This window comes from Chelonoidis abingdonii, chromosome 9 (genome assembly GCF_003597395.2).
Source record: "Chelonoidis abingdonii isolate Lonesome George chromosome 9, CheloAbing_2.0, whole genome shotgun sequence".
NCBI lineage: Eukaryota > Metazoa > Chordata > Testudines > Testudinidae > Chelonoidis > Chelonoidis abingdonii.
This window is the reverse complement of record NC_133777.1, coordinates 35,368,781-35,391,561: the sequence shown is the minus strand read 5'-3', so window position 1 is coordinate 35,391,561 and position 22,781 is coordinate 35,368,781. Positions and strand designations below refer to the sequence as shown.

The window sequence follows — 22,781 nt, the reverse complement described above, 5'->3', positions numbered from 1 at the left end:
TCACATGTTGTCCAACCACCATTTCAGTTGTACATGGGGAAAGACCTCACATTCTCCTGCTCCAAGGGCCCCAGCCACTGGAGCTAGAGGGAATCACCACTAGCACTAGCAGTAGAGGACCAATGACACACTCTTGAATGTGTCTGATTTTCATCCAGCAGGGGTCAGTGAGGGCTGTATAAGTAGGAGCTGCCAGGAGATCGAGGGATGTGATCATTCCCCTCAGTTCGACATTGGTGAGGCCTCATCTGGAGTACTGTATCCAGTTTTAGGCCCTACACTACAAAAAGGATGTGGAAAAATTGGAAAGAGTCCAGCGGAGGGCAACAACAATGATTAGGAAGCTGGAGCACAGGACTTATGAGGAGAGGCTGAGGGAACTGGGGTTATTTAGTCTGCAGAAGAGAAGAATGAGGTGGTATTTGATAGCAGCCTTCAACTACCTGAAAGGGGGTTCCAAAGAGGATGGATCTAGACTGTTCTCAGTGGTAGCAGATGACAAAACAAGGAGCAATGGTCTCAAGTTGCAGTGGGGAAGGTTTAGGCTGGATATTAGGAAAAACCTTTTCACTAGGAGGGGGGTAAGGCACTGGAATAGGTCACCTAGGGACCTGACCTACCTTTGTATGAGTCTGTACTGACTATCCTGTATTAGTTCAGAGATTCCTAGGTGTTCCCATGTTCTCCGGCTAATCAGCATTCTCTGGATCTTCCCCACTGCTGGGCATCTAGTTGCTTTGATCTCCCTTAGAATCCCATCTTACATTCAGGTGTGGCCTCTCTTCACAACATCAGTCCCTCCCTTGTTGCCAGAGAGCATAGGGATCTATATCTTTTGCCACCCAATTTCCTCAGGCGTGGCATCATTCAGCCCTGAGGTTTTACCAGTTTACCAGCCTTAATAACTAAGTGCTGTTCTATTCTTTAAAAGGACTGTGTTAAAATGTAAGAGATCTGCTCCCTCTGTGTATAGTGAGGGGCAGATGCAGGTACATTAGTGGCATAAATACGTTTTTCTCTGTGTTTCACTTCTGTCAGCCCCACAGAGCCGGCCTGGAGTCTATTCCAGCTTGTGCCTCACAAGCTGGAATACTACGTTCCGGCTGCATGGTCAATGACTTACGCTTGTGCAATGCGACTGAAAACATAGGGTTGCACAGGTGTCACTGAGAGCAGAGTCAGGCCTTGCAGATCTTCCCTCATTAGTGACGGTGCATTAGATGGAAAGCACATAGCTTGACTCTCAGTCAGAGCCCGGACGGGAATGTGCAGAGCCAACAGTTAGAAGAAACAGCTGGTTACCTGTAAATTATGTACGTTTAACCTGGAGACACTGAGACACAATGAACATGAACCCCCGTGATCAATGCCATTTTTACAGAATCACTTTTCACAACAGAGCTGAGTTTTAAGTGCCTGGATCAAAGACTGTTATAATCTGTGGACAGACTTTCATGGCTTTGGATCAGGCCCTAGACCACTTTCTCTGGTATGATCCCGTTGTCCAGCAATATCCCTTGGTTTTGCTATAGAAAATACGTGTCTGTTTCACACCTTTCCTGCCCTCCTCTTCCTCCTCCCTCTTGTGCAAACGAGGGCCCTGAATCAGCAGAGCATGTTTGCCTGCACTTCACTTTAAACATCTCCTAAAGTCCTGAATCCAGCCCAACACAAAGAATTCATCTGTTTTTTTTTAAACCCTATCTGTATCATCTGTCAATAATTTCCACCTTAGGTGTCAAAAGCCTGATTGTCAACTTCCTCGATTTCTTAATCCTTGTGCACTGAACAGACTGGAATATGATTGATAGGCAGCTAGTATCTTTCTCACTGACGGTATTGTGACCCAAATACTGCAGTTACATTAATGGGCTGTGGCATTTGATCCATTACAATACTTGATATTTATATAATGACATCTGTATTTTTCCATGCTTTCCTTATTTGCTTGACTGTGATTCCTTAATGTCATTCTGTAATTTTTCAGTTCTTCTTTGTCCTGGATACAAGCCTTTTTTTTTTTTTTTACTCAGTATTGCCAACCCAAAAATCATTAGTTAGGCCCCAAACAATCATGAAATTATCTTAAAAATCATGAGACTTTTAAAAAAAAATGCTTGGTCATTTTTATTTATCCCTTGAATTTAGGATGCATTCAGGTCACATTTTCAAGCTTTTCTCTGCAAATCATCAGGGCTAGAAACTTATATTTTGAACAAAAGCTTAAATTCTCATATAATCACTAGACTCCAGAAGCTGGGGCTTTAAGACAAACACCAAATATGCTGGCAACACTGTCAGGTTCAGTCACATTACCCATGTTTACACCCCACAGACATAATGCACTAGCTGCACTCCTTTGCTTCAATAATAATAATAATTAATCATCATTTAATAATACCTTATACAATGTGTAATTGCATTCATAAACAGGAATAAGGTTATAGAATTTAATCTAGAACAATTTCCATTTCCTGTCTGTGTCTTTCCCCTGCCCGCCACCACATCAGCAGGATTGTGGTGCTCTTAAGGTGACCAGATGTCCTGATTTTATAGGGACAGTCTCAATGTTAGGGTCTTTTTCTTATATAGGCTCCTATTACCCCCACCCCGTCCCGATTTTTCACACTTGCTGTCTGATCACCCTAGGTGCTGTGATCGAATGACTGTGTGGACCAACAGAATAACATATGGGCCCAGATCTTCCAAGGTATCTAGGTACCTAACTCAACTCCTATTGAAATCAATGGGAGTTAGGAGCCAAAATACTTCTGAGAGTCTGGGCCATCCCTTTTCTGATTCCCATGCAGTAGGACGCTGATGCAATTTTGAATTGCAGCTATGTCCATATGTTTAAATAAAAACAATGAAACTCTTTTACCTGACATTCAAAAAAAGCTTAACTAACATGTATGAACAAATTGGGTCTAAAGGACCAGGCAGTTCTCCTTTAACTGTACAGTACTCACTGAAACTTTGCTTCTGGTGGGCTCCTAAATCATCCCCAGATTTTAACTTCCCAGCTTCCAGAGAGAGACTCACTATTCCCCTCTTTTTGTGAGTGCATAAGGAGCTTTATGATGCTTTTCAAGGCAGGCGGACTGGGCTTAGCATTCAGGCTTTAGCGATGGAAATTTGCCATCTCCTGAAATTTTCCACTGGGGACAAACACATCTGAGTCTCACTGCTGCACAGCACTGATTCCCAGTCACGTGCAAGGCCGCACTGCTCCCACCCCTGCCTGTGGGCAGCTCTGCAGTCCCAGAGCCTCCCTCCTCCATCTGTAAAATGAGGGTCATAAAACTTCCCTTGCCCAGCTTGAAGGCGCCCCAGCCCCGCTGCGGCGGCGGCTCACCCTGCGTGTAGGTAGCCTAGCACAGCTACCACCCTGCCTGCAGGCAGCTGTGTCGAGCCAAGCTGCTACACACCTAGCAACCCTGCCTGACGTCTATAGCTGAGACTACAAATCCCAGCATGCTACGCTCAGGCCAGACCCGGGGCAGGGTGGCGCGTTGCATGCCGGGGTCTGTAGTCCTGCCCTACGCCCTCGATGGGCTCAATTTTCCGCAAATAAGGTGGAGTCCTCCGGCTCCTGATAGGATGATGCTGGAAGAGGGCGGGGGGGGAGTTCGGAAAGGGGCGCGGATAGGGCGGGTGTGATGTTGATTGGCGGGAACATTGGCCTATGGGCTTGAGGCAGTGGGCGGGTGCTGCGAGGTGGTGGTGAGAGGGAGAGCTGGGGCTGGCGGAGCTGGTACGGGAGTCTGCTGCCGTCTCCCCCGGGCCGTGTCAGCGCGGTGAGCCCGGCCGGACGGTGAGTCTCGGAGGGAACCCCCAAGCCCACGTCGGTTCGGGGTGGGAACCCCCCAGTACGGCTGAGTCCCAGACTCCACTCCCACGGGCTTGCCCCCCGCCGCTCCCTATACCCCTCCCCCCTCGGCGCCTTCCCGCCCGGACTCCTGGGGTCTGCCCCGCGCCTCCCTGCTCCCCCCCTCCCCGTCCCCCGGGGCCTGCTCCCCTCCACCTCCCTGCTCCCCCCCTCCCCGTCCCCCGGGGCCTGCTCCCCTCCACCTCCCTGCTCCCCCCCTCCCCGTCCCCCGGGGCCTGCTCCCCTCCACCTCCCTGCTCCCCCCCTCCCCGTCCCCCGGGGCCTGCTCCCCTCCACCTCCCTGCTCCCCCCCTCCCCGTCCCCCGGGGCCTGCTCCCCTCCACCTCCCTGCTCCCCCCCTCCCCGTCCCCCGGGGCCTGCTCCCCTCCACCTCCCTGCTCCCCCCCTCCCCGTCCCCCGGGGCCTGCTCCCCTCCACCTCCCTGCTCCCCCCCTCCCCGTCCCCCGGGGCCTGCTCCCCTCCACCTCCCTGTACCGTTCCCCGTTGGTCCTGGCCCTCTGCAACCTCCTTGGACTTCTCCTCCATCTGGGTCCTGCCCCCTGGCACCCACTCACCCAGCCTGGCTAATTCAGCCTGATCTTGGGCTTGGCATTGCCTCACTGACCACCCCCTTTCTAGCCAGCCCTGGAACCTGGCACCTAACGGCTCCACAACAGCATCCGACCATGTCCCCATCAACCTTGCCTCTTAGCCTCCCACTGCTTTGAGACCTGGCCCCTGGGGTCCTCCCATCCTGGCACCCCAATCCCTGGCCTGGCACCACTGTCCCCAGCCTGCCCAGACCCTCTCTGCCCTAGGCCCTGTCATCCCCAGGCCTGGCTCCCTGCCCCAGGGTAGAGACCCCCTGCCAAGCCCTGGGAGCTTCCCTCTATTCCCCCATCTCCTGGGGCTGGCACTTCCCATTCCTCTATCCTGGAGGGCTGGCATGCAAAATACCCTTTACCCTTGTGTCTTGCTACCCCATGGACTGGGTGCTCCTGGTCTCCATCCATCTCTGTGGGGCCTGGCATTGCCCCAGCTGAGCTGTCCCTGGCACCCTCAGCCCTGCTGCTCTGGCTGGGCCTTGCACTCTCAGGTGATGTGTGTGGTGGCTGACTCCCCTTGGGGCTTGTCTTTTGGTGTCCTCATTCCTGTCCCCTGTATGGTTGTGCTCCCCCGCCCCCCATTTCTGCCTGAGGGGGAGATCTGAAAACTCTGCCACTTCATTTCAGCTTCCTGAGTGCCTGGTCTCCTGGCTCAGATTGATGTCTGTAGAGGGGACCCTCTATTTTGGAAGAGGGGATTGGGCACCTTTAATTGGGGAAGGGAAGAGAGAACAATGAAGTGGGGATAGCACAGCTGCTGGAAGATGGGTGTGAATTTAAATTAGCCACTTTATTGATCTGGGCAGTTAAATCTTAACAGATCTGATTTCCCTCAGCATTTAAAAGCAACCACCCCAGGTTTTCTAAAGGTGGGTTTGGGCTGGAGAAGGGGGTAGTATTGGGGGGCAGATGGCGAAAAGCTTAAGAAGTTAACCATCTGCCTGTTTATTTCTACCTATGCAAACTGCTGTTTTATTTTGCTGGTGAAGCTCAGCCCCACTGGTCCAGGAATGGTCTCTTTCCATGCTAGGGAGCAGTCACACTTGCTCCCCACAGGCCTGACTGTTTTGTTTGTATCAGAGGATTTATGCCTTTCAGAATAGGTAAACCTCTGATACAGAGGCTTTGGGCAGTGTTAGCTTCTTGTGTGAGCATATTAACTGCCTTTCAAAACAAAAACAAAAACCACAAGTGTGGGTTCTTTGTTGGCAACTTTGGGAATTTAACCAAAATTTTTGTCTGGATATTGAAAAGGTGCTAAAAGCAAGCGAAGAAATGAGGACCCTCCTTTTCTTTTCTTTTAGGCTCCCAGCATATCTTGGTACAGAAGACTGGACATAAGGTGGAAAGGATGAAAGGTTCATTCTGAGGTTGACTCATTGTTCCTTAGCCTTCCTGCCCCCCTTTGAAGGGGGAGACAAAAACCTATGCTCATAAGAGCCTCCCTAAAAGCGAGGAAGCTGGCATTAGTGCTCCTTTCAGTCTGGCTGCATGTTTAGTATGCAGATTGTGCCTCCTCACTAATGAGAGGGAGAATGGGAACCCAGGGAAGCCCTGTGAAGAGCTATGATTATCTGCTCAAGTTCCTGTTGGTAGGAGACAGTGATGTTGGGAAAGGAGAAATCCTGGAGAGCCTTCAAGATGGAGCATCGGAATCCCCTTACGCCTATAGCAATGGTAAGGATTTTGGAAAGGGTGGAGGGAGAACGTTCTACTCAGTAAAACTGCAGCCATAATTATAAAGAAGCTATTGATAACTCTTTTTTCTAATTGTTATTGATCTGCAGCTCTAGTTTTTCTTACGAATAGATTGACTTTTATTGAGGAAGGGAATTGTACAGTACATGATGCTCAGTGGATGGGTCCCACGTTTTGCATTGTACTTGGCTACAATTTGGCTTGGTGACTTACCAGTTTGGCTTAATGGGACTTTCTTTAATGCTAATGCAGGAGTGGGCAAACTTTTTGGCCTGAGGGCCACATCTGGGTATGGAAGTTGTATGGCGGGCCATGAATGCTCACAGTTCCCAGCCAGTGGATGCTGTGGGGAAGGCACTTGGGGCAGGGGCAGTGTGTGGAGCCCCCTGGCTGCCCCTATGTGTAGGAGCCAGAGGGGTGACATGCCGCTGGTTCTAGGAGCCAAGCGGAGCCACGGCATGTGCAAAGCAGGGCAAGCCCCTGGACTCCGCTCCCTATTGGGAGCTCAAGGGCCAGATTAAAACATCTGATGGGCCAGATGCAGCCCCCGGGCTGTAGTTTGCCCACCCCTGTGCTAGTGCAAAGGTGTTGTCACTTTATTCCTTAAAATCATAAGAATCTGCCTCCCTCTGTCATAATAGAGAAATGATCAGAAACACGTGCTCTGTTACCTGACACATTTGTTAGATGTACAATAGCATGGCACTTCTTGTACATTGCTCCAAAATAAAAAAAAAAATTATTTTGGAGCATTGTTGGAGGGTTAGTACGGGCACTGAACTATACTCACAGTTAGTACTCAGTTCTTTTGGTACAAGTGCCTATGAGATTAGCTCATATCTAAAGCTTTTGGTGAGTTGCTACTTGGGTACTCCAGGAGCCTAAACATAATCTCTCTACCTCCTGCAAAATCAAGGTTTATAATGGAAACCCTGACAGACCGTTAACTATAGTGTCACAAGACTATAATTAAGAGCCAAGGAGTGGCGCTGCTCTCTCTCCTGCATCCCCTCTCAGTAGTTAAAATGTAATGCTGCCTGGCAGGGTGCAGGTCCTGTGGTGACTTGCAATCTGTCATAGTTCTCGCCATTTTCAGTGCAAAATGTGACTCCAAGGGCTTGACAGAAGCAATCTAATCCAGACCCTGGAACTCTGCATCTTTGCCAAGACCAGCCTAGAGGCTGTAGTAGCTGGCACTTGCAGTTTAATCTGCAGACAGGAGTCTGGGAGAATCAGGTGCTTGTTAACATTTGGGGTGAGACAGATTGAATTCAGAGTTTGGAGGAGCAGTACAGCTTGACTCCTGAGAGTGCTGAGTTCTCTTTGTGCATAGTCTTTATAAGAGTTGCTGTTCGAGTACAAGCAAAAACTCTTGAGAAGATGGCTTGGAGAGGGCAGGATAGCTGTGAGATCTAGACTCATAGCAGCAGATTACAGGGCTGTAGACAAGACTTGACATGAGCACTAGCATTCATATATTAAGGATTGCTTTTGTGAGGTACTGGGTACCTGCAAAAAGGGCTCCACACCCCTTCAGTGAGAGTGGTGTGTCATCAAGAACTGGTGAACTTTGCACCTAGTGTTGACTGACAAGAAAAAAATGAAGGATACAGCAGGAACTATTGTTGATACCATTTCAACAGGTGCTTCTAAGGTCTGAAAAATATAATTAAAAACCTTTTTATTTGATAATGCAATTCAAATCAGTTGGAAGTCATAATGTAGGAAAAGAACTAGTGATTCAATAACTTGGGCTGATTTTTACATTTAACCATAACAGTAAATATACAAAAGAAACCAATGTATCAGGAATCGATAAATATGGGCTGTGCCCCCTGCACTCTGAACTGTGTACCCCAGAAAATACCACAACTCTCTTTATTTTAAAGAAAACCCCAAATACCTCTAATAGCTTTAAAATTTCCCATGGCTGCTTTCTGTGTGCTCTTGAACCCATTTTTATGTAGCTAATTTTATGGTTATGTTTTGAGTTTCACTCAATGATATTGCATTTTTGGTATTTCCACTACTTAGTGGCTCATCTTGCTAAGTTGCATACCCTGTGGATAATGGGATTGGATAGCCTTGCAGTTCGAGTGAATTTAACACTCATGGAAAGTCTTGACAGTCCTGGCAATTTAATTCCTCTGGCTCCTGAGCAGCTAGGGTGCACTCACAAAATCCTGCCAATATGCCTCAACTGTCACCAGGCAGTGACCATCTCTAGCTGTAAAGGAAGTTAAGCTTCCATGTGCGTTTAGGGCTTCTTGCCTGAAACTGGCAGCTAAGGTTAATTTTGTATGTTTGTGTTGATAGTGCTTGTCCACTGAGAACTGGGCTGAGATCACTAAATACTCTATATATGCTCCCTGAAGAGCAATCCAGTTTGGCCAATACTGATCCCGATTCAAACGAGTGATCTGTAAGTGAAACACTGCATGTTCCATTACCAGCCCCTCAAACCATCCGATTTTGTCTATTATAAACTTAGGACACATTTCTAATACTGTCCAAAACCCACCAAATTGAAACATTATGCAGAGGCTCTTGTGTAAAACCTAGCAATTTCTATACACATCCTCTTTTTCCTATAAACAGATGTTCATGTTGTGCCATCCGTTTCTCATTTTAATTGCCCAGACAACGGATCTTACCATTATCTGAGAAAAAGAAATAAGCTTTGATGAGCTGGCCTTGTGGTTAGCGCAACAACTCATTTCTCAAGCTTGATTTCTCCTAGCCCTGGCTGGGTTCTGGGGTGAGTTCTGCAGTGCCCATGTGCTTAACTTCTCTTGGGGAGTGGCCTTCCTGGTAACTACTGTTCCTGAGCAAGGAGCAAAAGGGAGTTCCATCCACATTCCACATCCTTTGCCAAGGATGGCTACTGTGGTGCAGGACTCTGGGGTGGGATGGGAAAACCTGGTGGGGAAGATACTCAAATATTGAGAGAGAAACTTATAGAACTGGGGGGGGGTTAAAAAAAATTCTGGAGCTGATCATTTCTTTTTGTGACCTAGGACCAGGGTCTTCTATGCAGCTGAGCTTTGGCTTGTCCTTACCCTATCTGACTTCAGCAAAGGCCTGCGCCAGGAGAGTTCTTGGCAGTCTATAGGAGTGACTTGAAATGGGGTCCAACTGAAGAGGGGGTCTGCTTTCTTTGCAATTGACTGTGCAGTCCATAAGAGAGGCAAAGAGCCTCTGAAGCTGCAATTCCTGCTTATGTGCAGCTGCTAAAGGACTTTGATATGTAGAATGGACTGCATCCTTCCTGAAAGCATCATCAGTATAAAGACCTTTCTCAGGCTTTTTTTTAATCACAGGAAGCAGAGTTCAAAGGTCACTCCTGAATATGAACCTCTTATCAAATGTGATCGTTTTATTGTGAATTACTTTTTATTTTTTTTCCAGTGCCTAGCAGATAGAGGCATTACTGAGCTAGTGCTGTGTTTCAGTATTTCACACTCAAACTGACAATGTGTTCATGTATGCAGTGACATAGTTGTTAAACTCTGGAGGCTGGCCTCCGTGAAATGAATTGGTGGGTTTCACTCTAGCTCTGGACAGGTGGCTCCATCACAGGTTACTGCTGTGAATTGGCACTGACTGACACTCTTGAGCAGCCTATGACTGAAGGAGTCAGGGCTACTGAACATCCTCGCAGTGCCTGGAAGGTGGCAGCTTGATGTCGGGGCTGAGGCACGCTAATGCGGAAGCTTCCACTGGTGTTCCCTATGCTGTTCATCCTCAGTTAATAATTAAGACGTCAGCCACCAGGAATGTAAGGCTGATGGGGTCCCTATTGTTTGCAGCACCCCTTGCTTCCTGTGGGGCAGTTGTATTCCTGGGGCCCTGGCGTGCTCACTGTGTGTATATACTGGCATCCCTCACCAGGGCTGATTTCATAAAGGAAATCCTTTAAGTGAGGATGAGTTCATAGAGCTCATCTTCTGCAGGCGTGGACTGCATTCTGACAGGCTGCTGGTCTGGTCCTAACCGAAAGGCTTTCCTTGCAGGATGGACTGTTTGGATACAAAGGCTCTGAAGCAATCTCCTCCCTGGAATGTTTGGGCAAAGAAAGCCCACTGCAGGCTATTTGGGGAGGGCATACGTCTCAACAGTCCCGGGTTTCAAGGGACTGAACCACTTCGACTCCCCCCGCCCCCCACTCCACCCCAAAAAAAAGAATTATCCCAGTTGTAGCAGCTCCTGTCCTGTGGGGCTGGCTGGGCTCAACTCCCTGCTCTGACTTTGCAACCTGGTCCCTGGCGCATGGGGTCACAGTGCCACTCAGGCTTCTCCTGGCCCCCCGGGGTAAAGTTATGATGCCCAGAAACTGAGCCCAGCCAGCCCACAGGACAGGAGCTGCCAGCGCAGGGTGGTCTTACTCCGCAACTCTGTTCCACCCTATCCCTGGATTTCCCACCCCATGCGGGCAGTCCCAGTTTAGTCACTTGAAATGCTAGGATGTATGGAGGGAGTGTGGGGTCTTTTCTCCTGTTCTCCCCAATTTACCTCCCAAAAACGATTACAGGCTGCCTTCCTCCTAGTGCAGAAGCAGGACTCCCTGGGAGCCTACCTGTCCTGTTTCCTTTCAGCTAGTGGGACCTGCTGAGAGGGGTACAAAGCCTACTCTTTTCCTTGAGGCTGAGCATGCTCCTTCCTGTATGCCTTCTGCTCCTGCTACCTTGGGCAGAGAAAGGCTAGCTTGGACTTGCACTCTGAACCCTGCTTAGCAGCCTATGCTGCAGCTAGACTAGCTGAGACTAAATGCAAAGCTGTGTGACTGCTGTGTGCTCTGAACATCTGTCACTTCATAGAGTTTGAGGTCAGAAGGGGCTATGAGATCATCTAGTCCTGTACAGTACAGGACCCCAGTTCCCGCACATGAAACCCAACAGCCACAATGAGACCAAAGTATTACAGCCCACAGGATACTAGACTGTTGTGTGCCACAGGAGGGACTAAGGTGTACCGATGCCTGAGGCCCCTGCAGTGGTAGGGAAACGATTAAGTGAGATTTACTCAGATGATCCTGTCAAGTGACCCAAACCCACATGCTGCAGAAGGCGGCCAAGGTCCCTGCCAGTCTGACCTGGGGTAAGATTCCTTCCTGACACTGGTGATCAGTTAGACCCTGAGAGAGAATATGCTCTGCACCACCTCAGAGTCCTGACCCTCCCTGTCGAATATCCCATCTCCTGCCATGACCGTCCCTGATGCTTCTGAGGAAGGAGGTTAAACAAAAACCTAGAAGACATTAGTGAGGGAAGATCCCTTCCTGACCCCTGCAGGTGACTGGCTGAAACCCTGAGGCAGCATATTTAGGACAGCGGAGCCCAAACTTTTCCTGTCGTATCCTTCTTACCAGTAATGGAATCTGTCCACGTCCCCCTCCATTACTACACAGTTGGCTCAGCAGAGGAGCTTGGGCTGAAGGCAGAGCTGGGGGAGGAGCTGGGGCTAGAGGCAGAGCTAGTCTGGGGGTGGAAAGGGAATCAGGCAAAGCTGGGCAAGGGCTGGAGCTGGGCTGTTCGGCGTTCCCTTCCTGCTCCCCGTGGGGGCTGGCCTGGGCACTGCTGCACGCCCCCCTGAATGTTCCTCCATACCTCCCTAAGGTGGCATGCCCCACAGTTTGAGGACCACTGGTTTAGGAACATAAAACAAACTGGAAATGAGTCCCATGACGGTTGAGTCCTGCCCCTATCATCACAAGCAACTTTGCAATACAGTGCATTTATAAATTTGTCCAGCCCCCTCTTAAAACTAATTAAATTGTTTGCATTACTTGAATCACACATTTGTCTTTGTCCTACCCCTAAATGTTGCAGTAGCCAGGAGTACCAAAGCACAGCAGAAATGCCCCAGTTGCAGAGTTCTCAGGCATCTGGGCAAGTGGATGCAGTGTGTGTATAGCCCTGAGCCAGGTGTGAAAGGCAGATCTATTCAGCTGGGAAGATGCTTGTTCCTTGCAGGAATGCATGTCATTTAGACAATGCTGTGTCACAAATCAAACTTCTTCCTGAAATTCAAGCTGCTCATATGCTTGCACTTAAATAATCTTGTCCAGCCTCATCCTTTGGCTAAGAAGTCTGCTCTGTTATGTGCTGCGTCACAAGCAGATGAGACTTGTGAATTTCTCTCTCTGGAATACTTGACAGTGTGCACAAGTGACACTGCTGCCATGTGAGCAGGTGATCAGCATCCACAGGAAACAGGGTTTGTCTTAACGCTGGTGAGGACCTGCCTGCAACATGCTTTCCTGGTGGTACATCCTTCAAAACATTGTGCACACTCCTGTGGAAAAGGGTGCTTCTCCATAGAGAACCTGTTCTACTCTGTCTCTGACTTACCCTTTCCTACACAGGTGGGTTTGGACTGGAATGGGATAAGCAACTTTCTTCTCCTACTGTATCGGAGTGGTGACTATCACTTTGAACAGGTTTAAGGAAAGAGGTGTCTGCTAGACATAGTAACCCTTAGTTGGGGCTACAGTACAGAGAGAAGCACCATTTCTAAGTGCTCTAGAACCCCATACGGTATCGCGCATTACATCTCTCCTCTGAATAAGTGAGCTTTCCAGCAGGGTCTTTGTTATAAAATGGGCAAAGGTGGGGGAGTGGGGAAAAAACTAAAATAAACTAGAGTCAGATTCTGATGTTCCACAATATAGTTGTTCATGGGTTCCATTGCTCTGAGAAACTGTTCAGTCTTTTATGAGATCTAATCATTTAAAACAAAGAGATAATTGAGCTTAGGGGGTGTGCTGTTTTTGATACCCCTCTTCTTCTCTTTCCTTCTCTATGTAGGCTTTGCAGTTTCAGTAATTTTCTAGTAAAACTCAGCTAAGCAAGATAAGGGGATTTGAAATGAGATTTCCCTGTTTCCATCCCATTCTACTTTCTCCACGCTTACTGAGATATCCAGTGTAGGGTCTGGTCATAGTTCTGGACACTATCTTTAACCCCATACACTCTTCCATTAAAGTTTCCTCTCATTTAATTGGTAATAATCCATTTAGGTTGTTCTCCAGAGCAGATCTTGTCTTCTGCCCAAATTACATGCCAAAGTGCTCCCTTTGTCACTTTCTCTGACCCATCTCTTGGAACTACCCTCTTGACTAAGTCTTATGGGCTTTCACCCTCTGCTTCAAATCCTCCTTTAAAATGTACTCTAAACAAACACCATCTAACCTGCAGCACCACAGTATCCTTCCACCTTGTCATCACTCAGTGCATTAGCTGCATGTTTTGATTGTCTGTGTAGCAATCCTATAGGTTCCTAGCCAAAAGATGTATTCTTCTTGCAATCAGTGCATGCAGGATTGGAAAGGAGGGAAAGATTGTCTCCTTATTTCCTCCTCAGTAAGGACAGAAGAGCTTCATCCTCCCCTCCATGCTCCTATTCCTGCTAAGCTTCTGAGATCCACGGGAGAGAGGCAGCAGCCTCCTCCTCCCATTGCATGGATTGCCCCTCCTTCCCCCCAAATCAGGTCTTCCTGGGGCGGAGTCCTGCAGTGACTTGGAGCGCTGCTCTGCCACTGTTTGACTTGAGAAATGTTAGCAGACAAGTGAAATTGTTTAAGATTGCTTCCTGAACTGCTAACTCTTTCAGAAGAAGGCCTTTGTCTTTTTTTCTTGTCAGCATGCAGTTAGTCTACCCTTCCCCTTTTGGGGTGCACAGGAAATATCTATCTGACTTAACCCAGTGTTTACTAAAATCTTGGAATGGGCGAATCAAGATGTATTGCCCTTTTCTCTGACCAGCACCAGTTCTTGAGGCATAGATGCTGTTGCATTGCTTGGGCAGACATGTACGTCCAAGGCCCAGATTTTTTACAGGTATTTAGGGGCCTAATTCTGATTAATTTCAGTGGGATTTGGCCAGCTAAGTATCTTTGCAAATCTGGACCCAAGTGGATTTTTCTTTATAATGTTGCAGTGATGCATCAAGGATACAGCAGCAGTATGTCCAGGAGGTGGGAGAGAACAGTTAGCTTGACACCTGTTCTCTGCTGCTTACTCATCTTTTTTTTTTTTTTTTTTTTTTTTTTTTTTTTTCTTCCCCTGACTGCATGCAGTTGGGTGTGTTTCATGGTGTTCTGACAGAACAGTATTTTCCACATCGATACAGACATCAGCTGTCAGTTTGGGCTGGCCCACCAATAGGCGCCACATGCCAATAGAAATGACTGTTCATTCTCTGGCATGATTTGTGTTTGTGGCAACGTTTCATACTGAGGTTTCAGCATTCTGGTGAGTGATGGATAGGGACAAAATCTTGTAAATGAAGCCATGCCATCAAGTTCCCTCAGTGGTTGCAGAATTAATAGGCAGGGAACTCTTCAGTGCTGCTGCATTGGCCACGCAGCTAGGAATCTCCTTCTCTTGCGATCGCTTGAAATACAGTACAAGTGGAGAGCGACTGTTACAGTAATCCCTTCCATCTGCTAGCACTCACTCCAGTCCCCTTCAGGGAAATGTTTATCTCCACTACAGTAGGGGGACAGAGCTCTAATCTAATCAGAGCAAGCATTGAATCCAACCACTTCCAACACCTCTAGTTTATCCTTGTCTCCCTTTTTTAGTCTTTTCGTGAGCAAATGTTCCTCAGATTCTGCACTCAGTGTTTAGTAAGATCTCTTTTCTGCTTGATGTGAGTCAGGTCGGGCTAATTCGAAACTGGGGTTATAAGAATCCTGTTCCCACTTAACTTATTAGGAGCGTGATCATGCAAGGTGCTGAACATCATCTAAGATCCTGAACATCTTCAACTCTCGTTGAGGGTTTTTGAGGATGCTAAGCACCTTATAGGACTGGGCTGAGGTCATCTCTTTGGAAGAGATTGGTTGGAATTAGGCTTTAGAGTTACAGAACAGATCTGTAATATAGGAGATGGGGGAAATGCTCTTCAAAATGCTCCATGGATGCTTGGAAATGCTAATACAGTGAGTCACAGATTATAACACAGACATATAAAAGGTGTCTTTCTATGTGGTTAAGACTCCTGCATCTTTATCACTATGGATTTATAGCTGATACATCCGAAGTCAGAGGTTTATATTTAATAACTAAAAGGAAAAGTGATGTTCTTTTGTTTTTTGTTTTTGCTATCTTGCTCTTACAACAGCTTTATTAACCAAGCAGTGCTTGTTAGGTTTAGCGTTTTCATCATTGTCCTGACATAGCATTGCCCAGTTCTTTGTGGAAAGGCTGCAAACTCAATACAAAAGTTACATGCACTCTGCTATGGAAAATCTTTGTCTTCCTTCCCAGTGAGCCTCTGTTACCAAGCATTTCCTGACACACTTTCCTCAAGTTCTACTCTTTGCAGAGGGAGAGGGAAAGCATCTTCCTGTTGCATCTGTAATGGTACTTGCAGTAGCCATGCAGAAAGTTTGAAATACATTTGTGAGTAGTAATGTCTGACTCCCTGACTTCCCGTAAGCTTGCTTCTGCATTTCCTTCCCCTGATAAGTCTTTCTCTTCTACCTTCCACTGCCCTCCAAACTTGTTTCTGCAGAAACTTTCTGTATGTTATCTGTTTCCTTAGCAGCAGCATTACGTCACCTGGGCTCCTAGACTATTCCAGGCTTTGGGTGAGTAGGAAGAAGCTGTCTAACTTGGAAAGCATTGGAACTGGTGTCTCTTCCCTTCCTATAAATATTCTGGTGCATGCCAGAAACCCCATACGCTAAAAGGGATATCCTTAGAGAACGGAGGTTTGAGTCTGAAGTCTGGTGATTGCACTTGAGGCGAAGTTCTGTTTTGTAGGAGGCTTTTCTTTCTGTAGCAGGCTTCTTTCATTAAGATGTATCATGAAGAGATGTGTTTGTCATCCCTACTATGTGATGTGGTGATCATCTCAACATAAGACATGGTATTTATTGTGATAGGATTTTGTTAAGATTGACACAGTATATTTACTCTTAGGCCATTCTAGGGAGGGAGGCACACGTAAGATACATTAAACAAGTGACAATATTGAAATGGAAGGCAGCAATGCAATTCTGGGTTCATGCTTAGTTACTCTGTCACAACTTTCAGACTTCTTTGTATTCCTAAAGGGACTTCAACTGAATCTATTTTAAGAGTTAAATAGTTCCAGGTTCTACACTAGCCCTTGAATCACCTGCCAGCACTTGTGGTTTTACAATCCCACTTTGCTGTCTTAAAATGTTGGGGGTTTTTTCTCCCTTCTGCGGTTTGAGATTGACACACAGGAGAAGCTACAAAGTTTTTGATTTACAGAAGAGTCTAGAGACTCCAGTTGGGATCAGGACCCCTTTAGTCAAGTGTCTGGAACAAACAGAGATATGCAGTCTGCACCTGGAGGAGCTTGGGGAAACTGACTAAATACAAAGACTTATTTAACAGCAATGCACTTTGTTTCCTCTCTTTCCAGTTTGTTTCATCTTAGACTGTTTCCACTGCCAAAAAGAGGTGGTTTTTTTTTTTACAGAGAGAACAAATATGCATTAGTTACCTTTCTGGAAAGTCCAGTGGAAACAATGCACAGGTAGTTTTTATAGTGATGTAGCTGAGTGAGGTCAACAATTCCCCACACCCATACGCAGATGACCTCACATAGCTTCATCATGGTAAAAATTAGAGCCTTGTTTCCACAAGGATTTTACAGTAAGATAGCTTACATGTTAATTCTCTTACTGAAAAAACACACCTTTTTTGGCAGTGAAGCCTTAGCCTCTATCCTCATAGGTGTTGCTTTTAACATTAGGTTAAAAACTCGTAGTACAATTTTAAAATATACAATGTCCCTTTAAAACGTAAAACACTGGCATCTTCTAGACTAACAGCCAAATGAATGTTTAGCCTCTCAAATGAGGAAAGTAATTAGGGAAGTAGTTCCATGATTGCAAGTATGAGTGGCTCTTTTTTCTCTCTGCCTGCCCCCATGCATCTTAATTCTCTCCATTATTTCTGTACCTTAACACTACTGCATCCCTAAAGAGACCAACTGGACTGAACTCTTCACAGGCCAGAGCTGTGCACTGACTGTACATCAAAAGGAGGGCTCATGGCGGTTTTAATGAACTGTGTAGTCTTTGCTTGAGAGTAGCTTGCTTGGAAACAAAGTTTCTCCTATTCAGATCTGAAGCAGTATTGCTGGAACACTGCAGAATTCATAAAGGAGAATACAAAGGAGCATACCTTTAATTGTAGAGCAAGTTGGGAGGGTCAAATACCTTGGGAAGTGCTGTATGTAATGTAGCTATGTCAGCACTTGGAAATGCAAACTGATGTGTGAAACTTCAGCACTTGAGGGTGCTATACGGAGAACTGCAGCCAAGTCCCATCCTCCTCTGTTCATTATGAACACTGATCTCTCCATAATTATGATTGGGCCATTGTAAGCCTGATGTTTTTGACACTTAACTTTTCCAGACCTAACCAATTTACCTGAAATTCCCCAGGTGTGATTCAATGCTGCAATTCATTTTATTTATTTATTTTTTCTTGGGTAGTTTGGGGCAAATTGGGTCAAGGACTTCGGAGATAATATGGTCCAAAAAGTGGGCTGTTTTTCACTACTCCAGTGCTTTCCTGGTGTGTCACTGAATTGTGATGATTCAGATGGCATGGAATAGAAATGCTGAATTTGTTTTAAACAGCTGGCTTTAGTGAAGAGTAGTGCCTGTGAGAATTCTTCACAGGTGTTTTAAGTTATTAGAAGCTATGTCCATGTGCATCTAGAACACCACAAAATTCTAAAATCTGGAAGCTGCTATGTTTGCACTCTAGGAAACTTTCATCAGCTGTGTTGCCCAAACTATGCATTGATGCCATACACAGGTTTTGAAGCATACATCTGTGAATTCTGTGTGGTGCCTGCGCTCCATACTTCCAAAGTACTACATGCTGTCCAGGATTAAGGGTGGTTGGTTTGTTTTAGTTTTTTTTTTTTTTTTTTTTTTTTTTTTTTTTTTTTAAAGAAACAAACTTTATCTCTAAAATTCCAGGCTTTGGAACATAGCTTTTCCCCAAAACACAATATTTGTGTTCCCTTGAAATTTATTTTGACCATACTGAATATTTGTCTCAGATCTATAATTGCATCTGTATTGTAATCTAACAATGCAGATTGTTATGATGCCCTCTGATTTCCCTCATAGTCTTTGTTATCAAGTGCAGTTGTATAATTTTATGGCTAACTGAACTGTAAATCATGAAAAAACTTTTGTCTGCGTTGCTTCTGTGCATAAAATCAGTCTTGATTTTTCTTTTAAAGACCAAATCCACGTAACATTCCCAATTCTAGACTGAGTGTTGACTGTTTCTCTGGCTTCCTGAGTGTTCATTGTAATTGTTTGGAACTTTAGGAACAGATTTGATTCTGGCTCGGAACGCAATTTTCAGATGCAGTTGCTATCCTTAAATGAGGCCTTGAACAAAGTTCTACTGTGAATGGAAACTGTAGCTGCTTAAGTTCTCTCCGCTGGATTGCAGAGAGAGCAGCTGAAGAATGAAGTAGTCTACAAATCTGGACTCTTTACAGGTGTGTCAGAACATGCTTTCTGGTGCTGTCCATGTACAAAATCCAATTTGCAATACTTATTTGTATTGTACAGAGCCTCGGAACCCCTGCCACAAACTACAACCCCCTTGTGCTAGGTGCTGTACACTCACCAAAGACAGTCCATGCGCCAAAGTTTACACTGGGGTAGGCAACATATGGCATGCATGCCAAAGGCGGCACGCAAGCTGATTTTCAGTAGCACTCACACTGCCCGGGTCCTGGCTACCGGTCCAGGGGGCTCTGCATTTCAGTTTTAAGTGAAGCTTCTTAAACATTTTAAAAACCTTATTTACTTTACATACAACAATACTTTAGTTATATATTATAGACTTATAGAAAGAGACCTTCTAAAAACATTAAAATGTATGACTGGCACGCGAAACCTTAAATTAGAGCGAATAAATGAAGACTCAGTACACCACTTCTGAAAGGTTGCCGACTCCTGGTTTACATTTTAAGTGAAAGATGAAAAAAAATTGTTGGATACGGACAGGGAGAGAGTTCAGAGCAAGTTTTGTTTAAAGTCTTTCATATCTGTAGTAACTCCAAGTCAGCAGGTAAGTTGTTATTCCTCATTTCCAGGATCTTCTGATGCCCCTGATGCTAAGCCTGTTGTCAGTTTGTTCTGGGTACATTAGTTTCCCAGACCCAAGCCCGCTTTCTGCAATGTAGTCCAAACCATTCACACTTTAGCTGGAGGGAACTAATATGAGGCTTCTGCAGATCCTTCCCAAACATGGGTATGCTGCCGCTTGACCACTTATAGGGATAAATTCCTAGACTCGAGAGAGAGTCATAACTCCTAATGGCCACACATAGTAAAGAATTTAAGAGTGAAGAATTAAGACTCAAAGCTCCTTGCAGCTGCAGCCCATCATGACCTGCAGCAAGAATAGATCTTGCATTTGATGTTCTGGTGAGCAGGAAGCGCCACAGGCTTTAGACCAAATGGCTGCAGGGTAGACCAGGCAAGAGACAGAAACCAGCATGCTGCACTGTAAGAGAGCATAATTGTCAGAGTCACTCTGGTTCTTCCAGAGTGCTTGGTGTAGACCGAGACCTTCCCTTGCTGCTATCAAATTAAAGAGGCTTCATTAACTGTTTCCAGTGTAGTGCCATTATCAGTAAATAGTTTCCATTCCTTCTGATCTGACTGCTACTTCAGTCCTAGCACTTCATGTACTATCAGGCATTATTCTGATATTATCCTACCTGGGAACTTTACTGTATCTTTTTAAAAGGAAATATATTGACCATATAAAGCACAGGTCTCAGTTGACTGGTTGTGGTTGTTTACCTCTCACCTTGCGTCTTTTAAACAGGTTATATCTTTTATTGGACCAACTTCTTTTGGTGAGAGAGGCAGTTTTTCGAGGTACACAGAGGTCTTCAGGTCCTAAAGTATTACCTCACCCACCTTGTGTGTCTAATATCCTGGGACCAACATGGCTACACTGCATTTAAAAGACAGACCTGTGGAGAACCCTATTATTTGGCAGTGTAGATGAGTATTTTTATATCTACTGAATAAGATATTTAATGAGTACGCAAATTGGATAACTATGAACATGATTCTAGCTGTAATAAAGCTTCTGTCACTCTCTACATCTGTTGGAAACCCCATCTTTTCATGACTTATAATTCTGAGATGAGAAATTCCTTACCAGTAGTAAATCTAGGTTCAGATGTCTTCTGTGTTTGTCCATTATTTTAACATAAAGCTTCACTTTTTTAGCTCAAGACAATGTTTATCTATTTGTAATGGATTTTTCTGGAAGACTTAGGGGCACTCACAGTTTATGATCCATCTATAGATGGAAAGTTGTTTCTCAAGGTTAACTGCATTTTCTTTTGCTGTGCATTTATGTCATGACAATATTTTCTAAATAATAGCATTGTTACTACATTATCAGGGATCCTAAATACCTGCATCCTGTGTGCACATGGGGTATTTCTATACCATTCCCATCAACTGTTTTCATAGCTAATAGAAAGTTCTGAATGTATAACTAGCACTCATTGCATACTATAGTGTAAAATACCCTTTAAACTGATAGCAGGTAAGCTACATTGTCAGTGTGCAAGAGTGAAGAGGGCCATATGGACTCATTTGACGGTTTTGTTAGAAAAATGGAATGGAAAAATTGTTAATGTTTGTGTTAACTTATGCAAACAAGCAAGAAACCATTCAAAGCTCAGTCTCACAGCCAAGACTGATAACTCCTCCCTTCACTCACCACCTTGTGAAGACAGGAAGGGAGCAGTTAGGAATGGAAGGTCAGTCAGGATTTTGAGCGTTAACTCTAATGCACCTGTTTTACTTCAGAGTGAATCTTACCATGGACCTTTCTGGCTACAGATCTGTAAACGAGCAGACAAAGCTCAGATGAAAATGTATAAACCTGTATAAAATAGGCCATATTGTGTGCCAGGTAATGCACACTGAAACTGTTCCTCCAAGTGAGAATTTAAATGCAGAGGAAGGGCAGATGAGTGGCCATTTTTAGAATCTGACTTCATACTTTTATTTTATAGTCCCTGAGGGCTATGGTACCATGGTGTGTCTGTCTGTAGTGGTGCAAAGGAAGATGACTGCTAAAACAGTGCCAGGGAAATATTAATTACAAGGAACTTTGAAGCCTCCATGGACCTTTGGCGGAGAAGGTAGTGAATCTTTCCTGCTGCCAATGCAGAAGGTCCCCGTAACAGCAGACATTGCTTCTTCTTGTTCACTGCATGCCTGTCTGACTCCATGGGGAACAACCATCTTTTCAAAGCAGCCCTCTGTTATAGCTTCCGCTTCCTTGTGGAATACAGTCATTATGCAGGAAAATGGGTCCCAGGTGGCTTCTGCCTGCTGTAGTGTTTCAAATTAAAGGATTTGTGGGGAACATGATCATTCCATATAGATGACGTGAAATACTGATTCATTGCTCTCATTTGTGTTGCATGTATAATCTTGCACCCCTTCTTCCCCACCCCACTTCATTCATACTTATTGGAGCATCTTTAATGCTGGACGTGATAGAGAAACTGGGGCTAGGACTGTTGCTTGTGGATCAGCTAGTGTCCATGGCTTTTCGTAGGCCAGCTCTGCATTGAGTGTTTCAGTTCCTCTGTATTGAAATTACTGCTACCAGCTACTTTAATGAGCTCTTCAGAGAAGTTTTGTTGAATACTGAAATCTAGAAGTGGAAATATTGCTTTTGTTATAAGGTCTGTGGGGTGGTGCTTTGTCACAACACAGATTTGAAACTACTATTCCTGTCTCTTGGTTTCTGACTCCTAACGTAGTGACCCATCATTCTCCACTCAGAGTATAACCAGTTGAGTTTTTTGGTATTCTAGGGGTCATGCTCCTCTTCAACAAATCAGAGCGGGTGTGGTGATCTAAGCCAATGTGCAGTCCAGGAAAAGTGTCTGAGTTTGTCTGGGGCAGAGGAAGAAGACAATTGAAACTCTTGACTGTCTGGAAACTCCTGTTATCCAGCGAGCTGCAGGAGGGATCATTGGCCTAATCTGGAAGTCAAAGGCTATTGTGGTAGGTCACTCTCACCCAAATTAAAGCTTTGGATGGACAGTCTCTGCATTTTGCTCTGCTGTCCAGAATATGGGTCAACGTTTGGCATGAGGAGTCTATCACTGTGTACAAAGCATAATTAGCCTGTGGAACTTACAACCCCAAGATAGTCCAAGATTTTAGCACAGTTCCACATAGACACTTTGTGAATAATGAGAACCTCTGCAGTTGCATGAGAATAAAAAATAAGGGATATAAACACTCATGCTTCAGAGCATAAGCTAGTCATTAAGTGAAGAGATGAGATGAGATAACGCCTTTCGCTGTGTGTGAATATCCCTTATCAGATTTCTTGCTCTTCTCTCTGACGTGTCTGATATTGGCCATTTGTAGGGTACTGGACTAGACAGCCGTTTGGTCTGATCCACTATAGCATTTTCTATGTTCCTAAGCAGAGCCATTTTAAAACATTACATGTAAAACTCACTCAAATTCTGTAGGCTTAAAAATGCCTTTTTAAATTACCCTTTCATGTTAGAAAGTCTTCTGAACTCAG

The 22,781-nt window shown here is 45.4% G+C and overlaps 1 protein-coding gene across 2 annotated transcripts in view; it reads left to right on the top strand.

Moving 5' to 3' along the window:
• The first annotated feature begins 3,687 nt into the window (after positions 1–3,687).
• RAB40C (RAB40C, member RAS oncogene family) overlaps positions 3,688–22,781 on the top strand; it is a 57,791-nt gene continuing 38,697 nt past the window's right edge. Inside the window, exons 1-2 of one of the 2 annotated variants that reach the window (XM_032799348.2) lie at positions 3,688–3,814; positions 5,778–6,150. In XM_032799348.2, coding sequence (XP_032655239.1) covers positions 5,997–6,150 — 154 coding nt within the window. In that variant the 5' untranslated portion in view covers positions 3,688–3,814; positions 5,778–5,996. The remainder of the gene's footprint in view (positions 3,815–5,777; positions 6,151–22,781) is intronic. The other variant, XM_032799349.2, reaches the window with a different exon arrangement.